At 43.7% G+C, this 21,541-nt stretch overlaps 1 protein-coding gene across 1 annotated transcript in view; it reads right to left on the reverse strand.

Annotated features, from left to right (window-relative positions):
• LOC121279291 (chondroitin sulfate N-acetylgalactosaminyltransferase 1-like) overlaps nucleotides 1–21,541 on the reverse strand; it is a 153,726-nt gene that overhangs the window by 52,293 nt on the left and 79,892 nt on the right. Inside the window, exon 3 of the mRNA XM_041190427.1 lies at nucleotides 732–948. Coding sequence (XP_041046361.1) covers nucleotides 732–948 — 217 coding nt within the window. The remainder of the gene's footprint in view (nucleotides 1–731; nucleotides 949–21,541) is intronic.

Below are 21,541 nucleotides of genomic sequence, written 5' to 3' on the forward strand. Positions count from 1 at the left end.
TGATGTAAGTAATTTTAAATGTGTAGTCACTATTGTAGTCAGCATCCAATTTGTGCACAGCAAGGTGCCATAGGGAACAAATTTTGGTTGAGGGATAAATATTGGCCAGAAACCAGGGTGAACCTCCTTGCTCATCACAAAGTAGTGCTGTGGGATTCACCATCTAATGGGAATGTGACTGTAGCACAGAACCAGGAGTGCCAGTGAGGGACCTTAAAATAGCACAACACCCTGAAGCTTAAAAAGAAGGCTTGCGATTAAATGCTTTGGAAAGTGAGTCTCTGAGGCTCACTGATGGGGAGGAGGCTGCTACAAGGCTCTCTTTCCTCTCTTTGGATAACTCTGGACAGGGTTGTAGTGTTTGGCGTTTAGAGCAGCTGGTAGAGTAACTTTAAGGGTTTGCCCTCCAATCTGCAGCTAGTTTCTGCATCAAAATGAAAGCAGGAGCAGAGACGAACATCTGCACACATTAGAATTTTACCCCCTCTGCAAATTATTTCTGGTGAAGCAGTTAATGTCCTGGCCATTGACACTTTCACAGAGTCCTTACGTAGGTGAGCGACTGTGTTGACATGGTGCCGGCATGAATGATTAGCCAATGAGCTTGCAATAGTATTAACCTTTCCTCATTAGTCATGCATTGTAGAGTTGGGGCTGAGCAAACCACTTATTTCAATAGATTTCTACCTGAAACAACTTTCAAATGAATGAAAATAAACCTAATAATTTACCTGAAATTGTGCATAAACTGTCGAAATTTATCGGCTCTTTTTGCCAGAGGCACTATGATGTTAATCAGCACGTTGGATGTGTCCACCTTTGCTTTCTTCACCTTTATGATGGGGCCAAAAGGACGAAATAAAACTAGGCGTTTGAACTCATGGGCTTGGTCCCCTTTGAATGTCAGCTCATACAAAGTGCCTTTATCCTTCTCTGTGCGATAAATACCTGTAGAAATGACAATAAATTGAAAGCAGCGTAATAGCAATGAGACTTGACATAGAAAAATGCACAGCAGCACTGCATAAACAATCCATTGGACTTTCAACTATGATCATCACGAGCAGTCTCTACCACAATTTCCATTGGTCCAGCAAAAGGGGGTATAACCTTAAAGTTGAAGCTAGGCTGTTCAGTGTTAATGTCACAAAGCAATTCTTCACGCTCTTGGAAATCCAGAACATTCCCCTCCCCCCAAAAACCGGTGAGCCTACAGGTCAATTGAAAATTTTAATACTGAGATTGATAGATTTTTGTTAGGCAAGGCTATTAAGTATTATGAAACCAAGGCAGGCAGATTGCATTGTGTTTGAACTGAAGATGAACTTCCAACCATTTATCCATTTCACCACCAAGACTGCCTACTTCGACCTCTGTAGCCTTGCAGACATCACCTTGCCTCAATTCATCTGCTGCTGAAACCCTCATCTTTGCCTTTGTTACTTCTGCGCTTGATTATTCCAATGCTCTGCTGATTGATCTCTCATCTTCCACTCTACATAAACCTGTGCTCATCCAAAGATCTGATACCCATATTTTAACTTGCACCATTCATCACTGAGGTTGCTGACCTACACTGGCTCCAAGTCCTGCAAAGCCTTGCTCGTTCCTATCTCTGCAAACTCCCCCAAACCCACAAGACTTCAATCTCTGAGCTTCTCCAGCTCCAGCATTCTATGTAATCCCGATTTTAACTGTCCCATCGTTGGTGGCCGTGCTTTCAGCTGCATTGGCCCTAACTTCTGGAACTCCCTCCATAAACATCTTTGCCATTAACTCCTCCTTAAAGACGCTTCTTAAATCCCATCTGTTTGACCAAAATTCTGGGCATCTGTTCTGATATCTCCTTCAGTGACACAGTATCAAAAATGATTTTTATTGATACTAAAAGTGATGTGAGGGAAATTTTTTTTCACCTAGAGGGTGGTTGAAGTCTGGAACAAACTTCCTGAAAGGGTGGTGGGAGCAGGTTCAACCAAAGTATTCAAAAGGGAATTAGATTGCTATCTTGAAAAGAGAGAATGTGCAAGGTTATGGGGATAAGGTAGGGGAGTGGGACTAGGTAGAATGCTCTTTCAGAGAGCCAGTGCAGACTCAATGGACCAAATGACCTCCTTCTGCATTGTAAAGATTCTGTGATTCTGTGATAACACTCTTGGTAAATACTTTGGCACATTTTTCTTTGTTAAAGTTGCTATATCAGTGCAAGATGTTGTTGTTAATTGTTGTTGTAGATGGAGTTAAATTACAGCTCAGCCATGATCTAATTGAATGACAGGACAGACTCAAGGGGCTGAATGGCCAACACCTGTTCTTACATTACACAGCATGGCCCTACTCAATATACAAAGCCACAAACACCCCCCCCACCCCCACCTCATACATTACTTTAAAGCAAGAAAAAGCAGTAAATTAGAATTGATTAAAAAAAATCACCGTTCTACTCGATATCGTTCTGCATGACAGATGCATCAGCCCCTCTGAACCTACATGGCAAGTTTGCCGCAAACTTGATAAATGTTTGACAAGGCATCTGGATGGAAAGACAAATTTTCATAGCTGTTTCCCTTTGGTCAGAGGTAATGGACGTGACAGGTCCTAGAGCAGTACTAATCATGAATTGAACCACAACAGAACTCAATCAAATTCAAGGGCAAACGGTGAAACCAGAAGGAGAAACTTTCCATCAGAATTTTTTTTATATTGTAGAAGTCAGGAGTCTGCAACAGTTCAGAAAGGAATCTGCAATTTCCAAAGGTCAGTCAATCGTGTTTGAAAACAGGAATATCTGCTTCTATCTAAATATTGGAAAGCATTAAGAAAGCACAGCTGATTATTCATTGTCAAAGCAAAGTTACAGTATGAAGCAACAGAAATTGACAACTGAGGGTAAACTCACTGATTCCATGGTCTAAGCAGTGAGCTGTGTTTGAGAGGAGCACAGAAGATTGGACGTGAGTGTTGTAGCTTTACAACTCAACATTTGCTTTCTGCAGCAAGGGACTGGAGAACCTACACGCATTTTGACCCTTCAGGAATTGCATCCCCTCCCATGTCTATTTGTTGTAGTCATCTATTCATAGACAACAGCCTCTTACAAACCACAATGATGGATATAAATGACAGTGTATACATAGACACCAGGAGAGTACACAACATGTGTACCATACACATTTATCCGAACTGGGTCATGTTCGTTTTCATTTCTCAAAAGTTCATTCTCATGATGTGGGCATCGTCGTCAAGGCAGGACATGGACCATCCCCAGGTTCTCTGATGTGGTGGTGATGGCCCTTCTTTGTGAACTACTGCAGACAGCAGTTTAATACAACTGAGTGACTTGCTTGTGAGGGCAGTTTAAGAGGCTACCTTGTTGTGGGACTGAAGTCACACATAAACCCTGGCTGCATGGTATGGGCAGCAAGTTTCCTCCTCTATAGGACATAGTTTGAAAATTGCAAATTTGCAGTTGGCTTTGGATAGCCATTCAATTTGTTGTTCATTTCTAACCTGGAGTATTTCAACTAACTACTGAAATGTAAAGAGGCATGAAGTGTGCAAACCATGGTAGTTTAAAATAATGGGAGGAAGTCTTCCCACTTCTGGTCAGGGGCAATGGAATACCATTGGGAACTTAACTTTCTGTGTGGCATTAATGGTATAATCAGTTTAGTACCAAACAAGGAGTATAATGTGGGTAAATGTGAAATGATTCATTTTGACAGGAAGAATAAAAAAAGCTTATTATCTAAATGGTGAGAGATTCAGAGGGATCTGGGTGTCCAAGTACATGAATCACAGAAGGTTAGTATGCAGGTACAGCAAGTAATTAGGAAAGCTAATAGAATGTTATTATTTATTGTGAAAAGAATTAATTACAAAAGTAGGGAGGTTATGCTTCAGTTGTACAGGGCACTGGTGAGACCACATCTGGAGTAATATGCACAGTACTGGTCTCCTTACTTAAGGAAAGATGTAAATATGTTAGAGGCAATTCAGAGAAGGTTTAATAGACTTATACCAGGAATGGGCAGGTTGTCTTATGAGGAAAGACTAGACAGGTTAGGCTTGTATCCACTGGAATTTAGAAGAGTAAGAGGCAACTTGATTGAAACCTTTATGATCCTGAGGGGTTTTGACAAGGTGGATGTGGAGAGGGTGTTTCCTCTTGTGGGAGAATCTAGGACCGGGGTCACCATTTAAAAATTTAAGACAAAGATGAGGAGAAATTTCTTCTCTTAGAGGGTAGCGAGTCTTTGGGACTCTTCCTCAAAAGGTGCTGTAAGCAGAGTTTTTGAATATTTTTAAGGCAAAGCTAGATAGATTCTTGATTAACAAAGGGGGTGAAAGGTTATCGGGGGTAGGCATGAATGTGGGGTTGAGGTTACAATCAGATCAGCCATGATCTTATTGAATGGCAGAGCAGGCTCGAGGGGCTGAATGGCCTACTCTTGCTCCTAATTACTATAGTCGTATGTTCGTATAAGCATGGGTACCTGCTGTATAAGTCTGTTACTCGAGCTCAGGCAAGTGTCAGACTGGTATGGGTGGCATGGTTTGCCAACTAGTTAATGCCCTCCAGTTGGAAATGAAAAGGCTGGCCAGGAATCCAAAGGCTCTGAATCTGAGATCACCATACAATCTGATCATTTGAGGTTAAGGTTCCAGTCTACAAACCCTGCTGATTTTATCCATTCTTTCAAATTAAATCCTTAACTCAAAAGCAAGGGAAGAAAAGTTGGACTGTATGTACATGTGGGCATTAAAGAGGATCTAACATGCTATACAGAGGAACACAGGACCCGAACGATCTTTGTTCGATTTTTTTTCACAATTTAAACCAGAAAATGGGAATTCAGACTGAGCTCCATTGTGGGTGGTGATTCTCCCGATTTGATTTTCCCCTGGGCACTGCAGTAGTTAATCCTTTAAACCCAAGCATTAGTTGTGGCTCAGCTGCTAACGCTCATGCCTCTTGAGTAGATCGTTGTTGGTTTAAGTCCCACCCTAGAGACCTAGAGTATGAATCTCAGTGTGAAAAATGAGGTGCCTTCATTTGGATGAGACATTAAACTGAGGCTCACTATTTCCACTCATGCAGAAAGAGCAGGGTTTTCCCAATGCCCTGGCCAAAGTTTATCCCTCAACCACCTTCACCAAAGCAGATTTTCTGGGCGTCACTGTTTGTGGGACCATGCTGTGCACAATCTGGTGCTGCCAGTACAAGTGGCTGCATTTCATTGGCTATAAAGAATTTGGGAACACCCCGGGGGCTTGCAGGGCTTTCTTTCCTTTGTGCAGTTTGGGGATAATCTGCCTCCTTATCTCTTAAGGGTGTTGATCACCTACTTCATCTGAATGGAAGCCAAGAACTGCAGCCTCCATGTATAATATCTACAGCTCTTACACTACATCCCCATCTCACCTGTTCCTATTGTGAACTAGCTTTAATTTAGAAGCTGAGCCAGGTCCTATAACATCATTAGGATTCCAGACACCATTTTGGAGCAGTTAAGCAGAGCTCTTGCTGAGTGCTGGAGACGTTCACTACATAGAGGAGGAAACAATGAGAATATGTGTTCATTAAATGCATTACTGGTAGTTTTTGTTAATTGAGATTGGCATAATTGCTCTTCCTGTGTCTCGCTGCTAATTCCCATCCATTCATAAATGCTCCCCCTTAGGCACCATCAGCCCAGCTCTTCCCTTTATACCTTTGCTGTAAAGGTCTCATTTCATGGATAGCTCAAGGGATTTTTCACCCTCACTGCCCCTTCCCTTTCCCCCATTACTAGCTCTTCAAATTGGCAAAGAGGAACTCAGCACTTGGAATGCAATAGCAGCTTGCCAGTACAACACAAATAAAATGCAACTGGCAAAATGATTTGGGCCTCTCACTAGTGTTATCATCCCAGCTGATGTTACTACTGGACAAGCCAGATCCCAGGGTGGAAACCGACTTGATAGATCCTAACTTTTATTCATTGTTTAGAAACGAGGAGGGCGGCTACTGAACAGAGTCACAGGAGTAGCCGATGAACTTTTAACAAAAGAATAAAACATTTATTAAACAAGAAAAGAAGAACTATGTTGCAATACTCCTTCATACAGACCTATGCCTTTACAGATATATTCAGATTCGTAAGGATAACGCAAGTTACAAAAGCTATCTTATACCCTAATGTTCACAGTAAGTACACAGTCCTCGTAAATCAATAGGGGACCTGTGGTCAGACGCACCACACTCTGAAACCAAATGACAGATGACACCCTGAACAGATGCTATTGATCTCTCATTGACTCCTCCCAGACGCTTGTCACCCCTTGAGCCAACCGGTTTCACCAAACTCTGTCCTTCATGTGAGGGTTTCCGATCTCCACTCTCGAAGGACCAACTTTGGGATCTTCTCCCAATCTATGCTTTCACTCAGACGTCTTCCGCAAAGGTCCACCTCCAGGGTTTCAAATTCTGCCGCTGATGTTCCTCTTCTCTGGATCACCACGTGCATTCAAACTTTGCCTTCCACACACTTTCTCTCAGACACTCGGCCATGCCAACAGAACACCACTGCTTCACTACCCATTGTAAGGAGTCACCAACCTTTGGCTGGCTCCTTGGACATTCTGGCTTCTTGCAAGCCTATTTTACTTTAGGTCTGCATCCTGCAGCTTTCTCCCTTTAAGCTTGGAGCCTTCCCCCGCTCCTCATTCTTAACTTCACTTAAGAGGCCCTTTTCCAGGTTCCTGTTCTTTTCCTTTGACTAGAAGATATTCTTGAGACTTTCTTTTGTCCCCACTCCCGGGTTTCTGGGACCTTCACCTGTTCTTATGGGAAATCTGCTTTCTGCAGTTCCCTTTCCTGTAGAACTCCTCCTGGCTCCTGGTTTCAACTGAACTGAAATTACTTTTCTGTTTTTCTCTGTCTCTGTGGGTCCCTCTCTCTGGAACCCTGTTGCTGGGTAATGGCACAGTTTTCTATCTCGTGTTTGTTTTAACTTCCCTTCAAGACTCATAAAACCTCATTAGCATGCAGGCATCTTTTAAAGTGAAACCAAAACTCAAGTTCCCTGCTTTTGTAACACACAAATACAGAAATACAAATTAAACTTAAACTTAAATCTAAAGGTCATTCCTAACACACACAAATACTAATATAACTGACTTAAACTATCTTTATTTCCTAACACTAATGACATCAAGCAGATGATACGATCCCTCCTCCCGCCCAATGTGTAGCAAAGATGAAAAGAGACTCCCAATTGCAATCTTCAAGTGATGTGGGGTTAGATCTTGAGAAATCATCGGATAATTTGGGAAACAAAGAGGTAGAGTTTGTTGGATCATAGGAGTTTCCCTGCAGTGTAGGATGAAGAGCTGAGATATACTAAACTGAGGAGAGAGGAATAAAGGGAGGCTTCAGGGCAAGGGACAAGTGCAAAGGGGAAGTGATAGGTGGAGCAAGGAATGAGAGCAAGTAGATGGGGAATTGCCACATCAATGCTGCATCAGCCACCATAAGCTGCAACTTGTATTCCATGGCAGCAGCTTTTCTCCATCAGAACCACAATATCCCCCAAGTGAAAGGAAAGAGAGAAAGTAAAAGCAGAAGAAAAAGGAGAGAAATATGAAGATGTAGGAAAAAGGAGACAGTGCAAAAGCAGCAGCAGGAGAAACGCTTATAGAGAAATAGCAACATGAATACACAGACATGAAAAAAATGTGTAAATAAATAAATAGCCACTATGAAGTACAGAACTTGAGTATTGCTAAAACAAGAGACATGATGTCAAAACTTTCCATCTTGCACTCATCAGGACAGATTTGCAAAAATACCAATTGTAAAGGAAACAACAATTTATACTGCATGAGAAGAGAGTGCTGATTGGTCGCCAACTATTTATGCAGTATAAATTAGTGTTCCCTTTACAATTGGTATTCTTGCGAATCTGTCCTGATGAGTGCAAGACAAAAAGCTTCGACAGCATGTCTCTTTTTCAGCAATACTCAAATAAACAAAGTGCCATGTCCTTAAGACATGAAAGAGATCATAAGCTGTTTAAATCAAACATTACTTATTTGCTTATTTGAAAAGTGGACTTTGCTGAACCAAAAGATGACTGCTACAGGTCACATGATTTACAAGTTGGCTACAATTTCTAGAAATTTCCAATAGCAGTTATGGGACAAAACCTCATCATTGTGGAATCTTACACCTCTCATTGTGAGGACACTCTACAACCAACAAAACCAGGGACCAGCAGACAATCTGTCTCCTCAGCCTGGTTCAATAACAAAAGGAGAGCCATTGAAACTTATTATAACTGCAGAGGTGCTAATCGCCAGAATCTAACTCCTAAGGTGAACAATGGATTTTGACCAGAAGCATAGAAACTGCTTGTGAGCCTGCAACTGACTCATTAGTGGACAACATCACATGACCTCAGCTTCTGGTCTTTGGAAAATTTTAATATTACATTTCTAGACTCACAACTCAGTCTGCTGTGCAAACTCCAACCTGCAAACATCAAAGCAGGTCTTCAGGCTGACCAACAGCCTGCATCAAGTCAAAGCCGCCTCAAAGCCTCTTTCTCTAGAAGATTCCTGCCATATCCTGCTGAGCAGACCAAGTCTCTGTAAACCAACCTCATCTCGCTGTGTCACCAACAATTTTAAAGGAATTCTGTAACTCCTGCTTCAGCTAGCTGAACATGTCTGAACTCTAACTCTTCCATGAAGGAACCCTCACTGGACTCTGAGTCTCGGGGCTCTGGTAATCATGTGAACTGATATTCATATCTGTGACTCTTTTTCTTTTAAGTTATCCAAAGTTGTAAAAACTCCTCTTTCCTATCTTTTTATTGTGTGCTCGTGCATGTGTATGAAATTGCAACCATTCCCCGGGTTTGAATGTGTGAATAAACTATACTTCTGATTTAACCCTAAAGAGAGTTTGCTGCAAGTCACTTTAAAAATTCACCTCACAAACAAAGGGTTTTGGGAAATACGATGCAGCCTATTTAAAAAATTAAAATACCTCTGCTTATGTACAGACGGCGAGAAAGATAAAGGAGTTCATGTTTGCCTCCCTTCCCCACCCCTAACAAAAGTCTGCTATCTAATGTGCCCGTATATACGCTCATTTTAAAAATAGCAAATCCTGAAATTAAAAGACAAATTTGTAGAGATACACCTCAGGTCAGGCAGTACCTGTGGAGGAAGAAGCAGAATTAATGGGCAGGATTTCCAACCTGAGGTAGCAACAGGGTTTCGGATGGATGCTGGACAATTTCTCACTGCCGGCTGTCATGCCAGTCCGCTGGCATGTACCCGTCTCTGGCCTATTTTCAGAGAGGCGGCTTCTGGGAGGTGGCGGTTACCCACCTGCCAATGGAAGTTGAGACCAATTAAATGTCCAATTGACGGCACTCTTTGTAGCTGGCAAACCCCCGGTGTAGCTGGAGTCCGTAGATGGAATGCTGGCAGCCTTGCTGTGGCACGCCAGGGTGGAGAGAGGTCAGGTGGGCAAGGGCCAGAGGTGTATCCTGCAAAGCAGCCCAGCATGGGTGCCCTGAGTTGTGAGGGATCCCCCTCCACTATGATGGTCTGACAGCTGTGGCCTCCATCTTGAGGTCTCGTGATCTCCTATCTAAAGCGGCAGCACCTATCTCTGCTGGTGAGCTGCTGGCCATGCAGAGTCGGGTGCTCCCATTGGTCCTCCCGGCTGCAGACACCACTCCCCCCTGCCCTTAACTGAACAGGGCTCCTGGAAGCGGCCAGAATTCAGCCCGTCGTTGGGGTCAGGACCCTGGAACTAAAATTCAGCCGACCGTTTCAGGTCCCTGACCTTTTCTCAGAAAATAAATCCTCGGCCCTTGAACTGGAGCCTGATATAATTGTCCTCTGATTAAGCTCAACAATGTACGAGAGGCTCCAATTGCCTGGATTTGGCTAGCCAGAGCCGTGGCCTTAAAGACACATGCCACAATAGCAGGTAAACATGACAACAATTCTCCAGATCAGAGACAATGTTTGAGCAACGCAGGGAAAGATTTACAGTGAAATTTTTTAAATCGCGTGGGTTGCTGTCCATCAAAAATCTCCCTCTAAGCTACACAAATCTGTGCTGGCCCATTTTCAACCTGAAGTTTTAATTTATTTTGAAAGTTCTCAAAAGAGTAACTAACCCCTTCGTGGGACTTTTGTTGACGCTGGGAACTAGAGGATGGGAGTCGGAGATGACGACAGGAACATCATCATTTGAACTGGCAAATGGAGTGGACCCAGGGAAAGCAATTGGATGCTCACAGTTTCTGGAAATCAAGGAAATCGTCGCGTGAAAAAAACTGGAGAATTTCAGGACCTGAGCATATCCGGCAGATGCTTCAGAGACATGAGGAAACAGGATTTCCCAGACGAAAAAGGGTGTAGCTAATTTGCAAAAGGTCAAGATCACAGTCTGCTGAATCACAGTTTGTGTGCGTGTGTGTGTTTTATCATGAGGCCCATAGTAATAACACAGCAACGAGGGCCTTGCAACCCTTGAATGTTGAACAAGATGACTTCACAGCAAGTTACAGTAACTTTACAGTGTTACAATGCAGTGGTTCCTATGTAACAGTGGTGACTACACTTCGAAAAGTACTTCATTAGCTGTAAAGTGGTTTGGGATGTCCTGAGGTCATGAAAGGCACTCCACAAGCCCAAGTGTTTCTTTTAGTATTTGGTATGAGTTAAGAAATCACAAAGACTGTTAGGCAAGGGATGAGTAGGAGGCCCGCACACCTCACTCTTCACTGGCAGTTGGATATAGGCAGAACATAGTTTGCATTGGAATACCTGGGCAAGAAAGAAGGAGGAAGAATCACCAAGGGCCGGTACACCCAGGATGGGATGCCAGTCATCACAGGGCACACACACACACAGTGGGGGACAATTTACCATAGCCAATCCATGTAACCAGCATGTCTTTGGACAGTGGGAGGTAAACATGAGCACCTGGCAGAAACCCACGTAGACACAGGGAGAATGTGCAAACTCCACACAGACACCTAAGGTCAGGATCGAACCCGGGCCCCTGAAGCTGTGAGGCAGTAGCACTAATCACTGTGCCACTGTCCCCCATAATCCATTAAAATTTTTATAATTATAAGGATACTTCCCTCACCTATTCATAGTGCCAAACAGAATTACATCACATTTTTCTGCATTGAACTGTATCTGCCAACTTTCTGCCCATCCTGTTAAGTATCCTTCTACAATGGTCACAGTTTGTCATGTTCTCAAACTAGTGTCATGTTCTCAAACTAGTGTCATCAGCAAATTTCAATTACATCCCTAAAATTCTTAAATCCAGATAATTTTTGCATATCATTTTTGCATATGCTACATTAAGAGTAGCTCTAATGCAGACCTCTGCTTCATCTTTTCAGTCTGAGATCCTTGCATTTACCTACTTCCTGCTTTACAAACATCGATCAGGCAATACGAATTCTATCACTGGATATTTCCCTTTGAGGCTTTGTTTCTAACCCTGGAACTCTCGTCCTGATACGATCCCCATCTTCCAGCTACTTCCCCTTTCACTTCATTCATTGGATGAGGCTGAGGCCGGCCAAGGCATTCAAATGAAGGAACATTCCACACACCATCTCTTCTGGAACACACCACAGCAAACAATACTCGAAGGGTCAAGAGGCAAGCTGTTGGTTTCATTTAAAAATAACCATTGCAGTGAGGAAGTACAAATGAAACACACCAAAAAGAAATGTCCTCGTGCTTGCTTTTCCAAATGGTTAACCACCAGAGTAACAGGGTTTAAGGGAAGGTGGGTGGGCTGGGTATTTTCAATCGCTGCGCTTCCATTTAATTTCCACTGAAATAAGCTTATTCCACAACAAAATTATAGATCAAACTGAAGCACTGCTGGCTGTGTGACAACTTCCAGAGACACAAGTCGCTGTGGGGAAAATATAATCAAAGAAAAGGCAGTACGAATGAGACAGGAATCAAAGATAAGCCACCTTTAACTCAAGTGATGTACGTGAAAGCAAATTAGTTGTCTAGAGCAGATCAGGGTGCCTGGTGTAGGTCACAAGCCTGACAGTCCCATTATAAATCCCAGACACATGCACTGCTTCAACTATGGGGCAAGGACAAGACTCTACTTTTCCATTTGGAGTTAACATTATGTTGGTGCAAAATAGGCACAGCTTTGTTTTTGAAAATCTTGGTCTAAAGTTTGGCACATCGCAGGCTCTGGATTAAAGTTGGAATGGAAAGTAAATAATTTAAGAAAGTCTGCAGCATAATTTTTCAGCCAAGGTCACGGTTTCCTTGATGCCAAAACAGTTTATTACAATGCTTTCACCGCACTCATATTTAAAAAAAAATACCCTGCAGGCAGTATTAGAACAAATCGTTACAAAGACATTGAAGATATTGTTGGATAGCCACTGCCAAAAGGTGCCAAAAAATCACTTGGATGAAAGACCTGAACATGTGGTGACAATAAAACCACTGTTCGCTTTGGTTGTGAAAAATCTCAAGGCGAGCTGTTAATGCTTGACAAAGCAATTAAAACCAGTTTTTAATAAATGTATAATTTGATTTTCCACATCATTGGCATTATTGACCTGTGATACAGCTCTACGTTTTATTTAGATGTTCTTATTTTCAAAGCTGACGGCCCCTAACAATTTAACCTGATGTCCAGTTTACAGTGACTAACCATGCAGCATATCTGGGCTGATGTAATCAGACTTCAATAACACACTGACAAGAAAAATATCAAAGGCATGGAGCGCATGCACTGTATATTACTGTGATGCTGAACAAAGACACACCTCAACACCATCACCCTCATGCTGTACAAATACACACCTCAACACCATCACCCTCACGCTGTACAAATGCACACCTCAACACCATCACCCTCACGCTGTACAAATACACACCTCAACACCAACAGCCTCACACTGTACAAATACACACCTCAACACCATCACCCTCACACTGTACAAATACACACCTCAACACCATCACCCTCACACTGTACAAATACACACCTCAACACCATCACCCTCACACTGTACAAATACACACCTCAACACCATCACCCTCACACTGTACAAACACACACCTCAACACCATCACCCTCACACTGTACAAACACACACCTCAACACCATCACCCTCACACTGTACAAACACACACCTCAACACCAACAGCCTCACACTGTACAAATACACACCTCAACACCATCACTCTCACACTGCACAAATGCACACCTCAACACCATCACCTTCACACAGCACAAATACACACCTCAACACCATCACCCTCACACTGTACGAAGACACAACTCAACACCATCACCCTCACACTGTACAAAGACACACCTCAACACCATCACCCTCACATTGTACAAACACACACCTCAACACCATCACTCTCACACTGTACAAACACACATCTCAACACCATCACCCTCACACTGCACAAAGATACACCTCAACACCATCACCCTCACACTGTACAAATACACACCTCAACACCATCACCCTCACACTGTACAAATACACACCTCAACACCATCACCCTCACACTGTACAAACACACACCTCAACACCATCACCCTCACACTGTACAAACACACACCTCAACATCATCACCCTCACACTGCACAAAGATACACCTCAACACCATCACCCTCACACTGTACAAATAAACACCTCAACACCATCACCCTCACACTGTACAAATACACACCTCAACACCATCACCCTCACACTGTACAAATACACACCTCAACACCATCACCCTCACACTGCACAAATACACACCTCGACACTAACACCCTCACACTGTACAAATACACACCTCAACACCATCACCCTCACATTGTACAAATACACACCTCAACACCATCACCCTCACACCGTACACAGACACACCTCAACACCATCACCCTCACAGAGTACAAAGACACACCAACACCATCACCCTCACACTGTACAAATACATACCTCAACACCATCACCCTCACATTGTACAAATACACACCTTAACACCAACACCCTCACACTGCACAAAGACACACCTCAACACCATCACCCTCACACTGTACAAACACACACCTCAACATCATTGCCCTCACATGATACAAAGATACACCTCAACACCATCACCCACACACTGTACAAATACACACCTCAACACCATCACCCTCACATTATACAAATACACATCTCAACACCATCACCCTCACACTGTACAAATACACACCTCAACACCATCACCCTCACACAGTACAAATACACACCTCAACACCATCACCCTCACACTGTACAAATACACACCTCAACACCATCACCCTCACACTGTACAAACACACACCTCAACACCATCACCCTCACACTGTACAAACACACACCTCAACACCATCACCCTCACGCTGTACAAATGCACACCTCAACACCAACAGCCTCACACTGTACAAATACACACCTCAACACCATCACTCTCACACTGCACAAATGCACACCTCAACACCATCACCTTCACACAGCACAAATACACACCTCAACACCATCACCCTCACACTGTACGAAGACACAACTCAACACCATCACCCTCACACTGTACAAACACACACCTCAACACCATCACCCTCACACTGCACAAAGATACACCTCAACACCATCACCCTCACACTGTACAAATACACACCTCAACACCATCACCCTCACACTGTACAAATACACACCTCAACACCATCACCCTCACATTGTACAAACACACACCTCAACACCATCACCCTCACACTGTACAAACACACACCTCAACACCATCACCCTCACACTGCACAAAGATACACCTCAACACCATCACCCTCACACTGTACAAATAAACACCTCAACACCATCACCCTCACACTGTACAAATACACACCTCAACACCATCACCCTCACACTGTACAAATACACACCTCAACACCATCACCCTCACACTGCACAAATACACACCTCGACACTAACACCCTCACACTGTACAAATACACACCTCAACACCATCACCCTCACACTGTACAAACACACACCTCAACATCATTGCCCTCACATGATACAAAGATACACCTCAACACCATCACCCACACACTGTACAAATACACACCTCAACACCATCACCCTCACATTATACAAATACACATCTCAACACCATCACCCTCACACTGTACAAATACACACCTCAACACCATCACCCTCACACTGTACAAATACACACCTCAACACCATCACCCTCACACTGTACAAATACACACCTCAACACCATCACCCTCACACTGTACAAACACACACCTCAACACCATCACCCTCACGCTGTACAAATACACACCTCAACACCAACAGCCTCACACTGTACAAATACACACCTCAACACCATCACTCTCACACTGCACAAATGCACACCTCAACACCATCACCTTCACACAGCACAAATACACACCTCAACACCATCACCCTCACACTGTACGAAGACACAACTCAACACCATCACCCTCACACTGTACAAAGACACACCTCAACACCATCACCCTCACATTGTACAAACACACACCTCAACACCATCACCCTCACACTGCACAAAGATACACCTCAACACCATCACCCTCACACTGCACAAAGATACACCTCAACACCATCACCCTCACACTGTACAAATACACACCTCAACACCATCACCCTCACACTGTACAAATACACACCTCAACACCATCACCCTCACATTGTACAAACACACACCTCAACACCATCACCCTCACACTGTACAAACACACACCTCAACACCATCACCCTCACACTGCACAAAGATACACCTCAACACCATCACCCTCACACTGTACAAATAAACACCTCAACACCATCACCCTCACACTGTACAAATACACACCTCAACACCATCACCCTCACACTGTACAAATACACACCTCAACACCATCACCCTCACATTGTACAAATACACACCTCAACACCATCACCCTCACACCGTACACAGACACACCTCAACACCATCACCCTCACACAGTACAAAGACACACCAACACCATCACCCTCACACTGTACAAATACACACCTCAACACCATCACCCTCACACTGTACAAATACATACCTCAACACCATCACCCTCACATTGTACAAATACACACCTTAACACCAACACCCTCACACTGCACAAAGACACACCTCAACACCATCACCCTCACACTGTACAAACACACACCTCAACATCATTGCCCTCACATGATACAAAGATACACCTCAACACCATCACCCACACACTGTACAAATACACACCTCAACACCATCACCCTCACATTATACAAATACACATCTCAACACCATCACCCTCACACTGTACAAATACACACCTCAACACCATCACCCTCACATTGTACAAATACACACCTCAACACCATCACCCTCACACTGTACAAAGACACACTCTACACCATCACCCTCACACTGTACAAAGACACACTCTACACCATCACCCTCACACTGTACAAATACGCACCTCAACACCATCACTCTCACACTGCACAAATGCACACCTCAACACCATCACCTTCACACAGCACAAATACACACCTCAACACCATCACCCTCACACTGTACGAAGACACAACTCAACACCATCACCCTCACACTGTACAAAGACACACCTCAACACCATCACCCTCACATTGTACAAACACACACCTCAACACCATCACCCTCACACTGCACAAAGATACACCTCAACACCATCACCCTCACACTGCACAAAGATACACCTCAACACCATCACCCTCACACTGTACAAATACACACCTCAACACCATCACCCTCACACTGTACAAATACACACCTCAACACCATCACCCTCACATTGTACAAACACACACCTCAACACCATCACCCTCACACTGTACAAACACACACCTCAACACCATCACCCTCACACTGCACAAAGATACACCTCAACACCATCACCCTCACACTGTACAAATAAACACCTCAACACCATCACCCTCACACTGTACAAATACACACCTCAACACCATCACCCTCACACTGTACAAATACACACCTCAACACCATCACCCTCACATTGTACAAATACACACCTCAACACCATCACCCTCACACCGTACACAGACACACCTCAACACCATCACCCTCACACAGTACAAAGACACACCAACACCATCACCCTCACACTGTACAAATACACACCTCAACACCATCACCCTCACACTGTACAAATACATACCTCAACACCATCACCCTCACATTGTACAAATACACACCTTAACACCAACACCCTCACACTGCACAAAGACACACCTCAACACCATCACCCTCACACTGTACAAACACACACCTCAACATCATTGCCCTCACATGATACAAAGATACACCTCAACACCATCACCCTCACATTATACAAATACACATCTCAACACCATCACCCTCACACTGTACAAATACACACCTCAACACCATCACCCTCACATTGTACAAATACACACCTCAACACCATCACCCTCACACTGTACAAAGACACACTCTACACCATCACCCTCACACTGTACAAAGACACACTCTACACCATCACCCTCACACTGTACAAATACGCACCTCAACACCATCACCCTCACACTGTATTAATACACACCTCAACACCATCACCCTCACACTGTACAAATACACACCTCAACACCATCGCCCTCACATGATACAACGACACACCTCAACACCATCACTCTCACACTGTACAAAGACACACCTCAACACCATCACCCTCACACTGTACAAACACACACCTCAACACCATCACCCTCACACTGTACAAAGACACACCTCAACACCATCGCCCTCACACTATACAAACACACACCTCAACACCATCACCCTCACACTGTACAAACACACACCTCAACACCATCACCCTCACACAGTACAAAGACACACCAACACCATCACCCTCACACTGTACAAATACACACCTCAACACCATCACCCTCACACTGTACAAAGACACACCTCAACACCATCGCCCTCACTCTGTACAAAGACACACTTCAACACCATCACCCTCCCACTGTACAAGTACACACCTCAACACCATCACCCTCACACTGTACAAATACACACTTCAACACCATCACCCTCACACTGCACAAATACACACTCAACACCATCACCCTCACACTGCACAAATACACACTCAACACCATCACCCTCACACTGTACAAATACACACTCAACACCATCATCACCCCTCACAGCACCCACGCTCACAGCACCCACGCTCACACTCAGCTCAATGGCAAAGGACTGAACGATTGAATAGTCCTGGTGTATTTATAATATATATTAACTAAATAACTATTTAATAAAATAGTACAATAGTGTCTTTCTTTTTTTTAAATCTGTATTTAGTATTTGACAATACTCTGGAGGAAAGTAAATGGAAATTTTTTAAAACAACACAGGAAAATGCTGGAGAATTTTGGAAAACACTGATTCTCAGCTGGAAGCAAGATTTCCCAATGCGCTGTGCCTATCGATTTATCCTCTAGTACGTGAGGTTTCCCAATGTGCTGTGCATATATATTCCTTCCCCTTGTACTCAAGGTTGCCCAACGTTCTTTGCCTATATACATTTTCGCCTTGTTTACCCCATCCCCAGTGTTCCGGGCCATGAACAGTAATCGCTGGTTTGTACGCTTAACACAAACAGCAGATTAAAGTCTATTTGATTCATAGCGTCTTCGTAGTGCACTTCAAGAAGCAATTCTCCAACATATGATTCATGGCGTGGGCATTCGGGAACATTGAGGTGGATCCCACAGCGGTTGGCAAGATAACTGGACAGCAGTTGTGAAGTTGCCATCTGTTTTCTGATCAGTCCACATAGCCAGTCCACAATGTGCGAGGAGGGGCCAGGTTCCAGCAGTGAAGCCGCACAGTTAGGGAGCACGGAGCTGCCAGTCTCCTGCTGAACCAGACCAGCCATGACAAACTAACCAAAGCACGCACATGCAGCAAAACTATGGAATGATGAACAGACATCACAAAAGCAACTATTGTCACATGGCAGATGACGATGTGCATGATACCTAGTGCAATGCAGAGTGTCCGATCACAGTGTCCATTATGAAAGCGGTGGCATATGATTCCATCAGCTGGAGGAATTCTAGAGATCACATTGCAGCCATTCTGTGTGGCTAAAGATAGACTGGCAGCAGAAACTGAGACCCATTGAAAAGTGAGTGTTTGGGGACACCAGCTCAACAAACTATGGCAGTTTGCCTTTCACCCAGGTTCTTTCTTTTGTTCATCTTTAAGGGATGTGGTTATCGCTGGCTGGGCCAACATTTATTGCCCATCCTTAACTGCCCTTGAGAAGGTGGTGGTGAGCTGTCTTCTTGAATCGCTACAGCCCATGTGGTATAGGTACACCCACAGTGCTGTTAGGAAGGGAGTTCCAGGATTTTGACCCAGCGACAGTGAAGGAACGGCGATATATTTCCAAGTCAGGATGGTGCAGTCATGGGTTTAGAAGGTGCTGCCTAAGGAACCTTGGTGAGTTTCTGCAGTGCATCTTGTAGATGGTACACACTGCTGCTACTGTGCGTCGGTGGTGGAGGGAATGAATGTTTGTGGATGGGGTGCCAATCAAGCAGGCTGCTCTGTCCTGACTATCGGATATCTGGGCCCTAGGTACCAGTGATTGAAGATCAGTGTAAAGCACTTTAATTTCATTATTGCACCCTCTAACAATATAAGCCTAGCAGATGTTGACCATAATGACAGACTGAGAATTTTTTCTATCCTCTAAAACCTACAATCAAAATGCTACAATACACTGGGGCTCTTCCAGCGAATTCCAGTGAGATTGCTTCCTTTGTGAATGATCCAGTGAGTCCCAGTTTACTGAACCATGCAGACCAGGAGTGTTGTGTATTTAGTTTTGGGACTATTGTGGGTTTACTGATCAACTGGGGTAGGGTGAAGGCACCACCACTGCAGCCCAGGAGTAGCACTCACAGCTCTGAGTCAAAAGATTGTGGGTTAAAGTTCCACACCAAGCACACAACCTAGGCTGACACTCCAGTGCAGCACTGAGGGAATTCTGCACTTTTGGAGGTACCACCCTTCAGATAAGGTGTTAAATGTGGATTTAAGAGAGCTCATGCCACAACTTGAATAAGAGCAGGCCAATATTTACCCTGGAACCCAACATTACTAAAAACAAATTGGTCATTATCTCACCTATTGCTGTTTGTGGACTCGGGCTGTGTGTAAACTGACTGCCGCTTAATGTTCTTACATTAAAACAGTAACTACACTTCAAAAACATTGCATTGGCTGTAAAGCTCCACAGCCCAAATACGTGAAAGGTGCAACGAAAATGCAAGAATTTTCTTTTTACAACTGGAGTATGACTGGGAAAGGAAGAGCAGAAGTAATAAACTGGAGGAGAGACAGAATCAGCATCAGCCATCCCGGTTACCCATCAGTTAGCACTGTCAAAGGGAAAGTGAATTTTTGCTGTGATGTAACATTAACCAACCTAGCTATCTCCTGAACAAATGCTAATGATCTCTTTTGTTGCAGATAAGCCACATAAATTGTTCCAACTATATCATTTGCTTAATCAAGCTGCTGATTGAGTATATCTCAAATAGAAATTATTGCCTGCAGAACAATCTTTCATACACTGTTTTAGAAGACTAACTATTTCAATTTGTATGAAAGACATGGAGATCCATTGATAAGCATACACTTGTGTTTTGTCCCATTATGAGACCCTTAAGAGCATACATCACACAGTGGGGGCAGGGCTGGGAGGAAAATATAGTGTTCATGTTACTAGGGTTGGTAATCCAAAGGAGAGGTAATCCAGAGATTCTTCACCGCCACCACTACCACCGCCACCACCACAACAACAACAACGTCTGACCAGTGGTGTCCACTAGCAATCTGTACTGGGCCTCAGCTTCTCATCATATTTATTAATAATGTGAATAAAGGAAGACATAGCCAAATATCCAAGTTTGCCAATGACATTAAGTTAGGTGGTACACCTTGGTTGTACATCAAAGATTGTAGATGAGAGCAAAAAGTTGCAAAGGGAGCATTGATAGATTAAGGGAGTGGGCAAAATTCTGGCAGCAGAGTTCAGTGAGGGGACATGCAAGGTCATCCATTTTGGGCTGAAGAGAGATAGATGAGAGTATTTCCTAAATGGCAAAAATCTAGGAACAGTGGAGAAGGGAGTGCAATATAGTGGTCCAAGTACAAAAATCACTAAAAACAAGTGGACAGGTACAAAAAAAAATTAAGAAGGCTAATGGAATGTCAGCCTTTATCACAAGGGGGCTTGAGGACAAAGAGGAAGTTGGAAGTTATGCTTCAATTATATAAAGCTCTGGTTACACCCAATCTGGTGTACCACATTCGGCACCTCAGGAATGCAATATCGGCCTTGGAA

This window comes from Carcharodon carcharias, chromosome 1 (assembly GCF_017639515.1).
Source record: "Carcharodon carcharias isolate sCarCar2 chromosome 1, sCarCar2.pri, whole genome shotgun sequence".
Taxonomy (NCBI): domain Eukaryota; kingdom Metazoa; phylum Chordata; class Chondrichthyes; order Lamniformes; family Lamnidae; genus Carcharodon; species Carcharodon carcharias.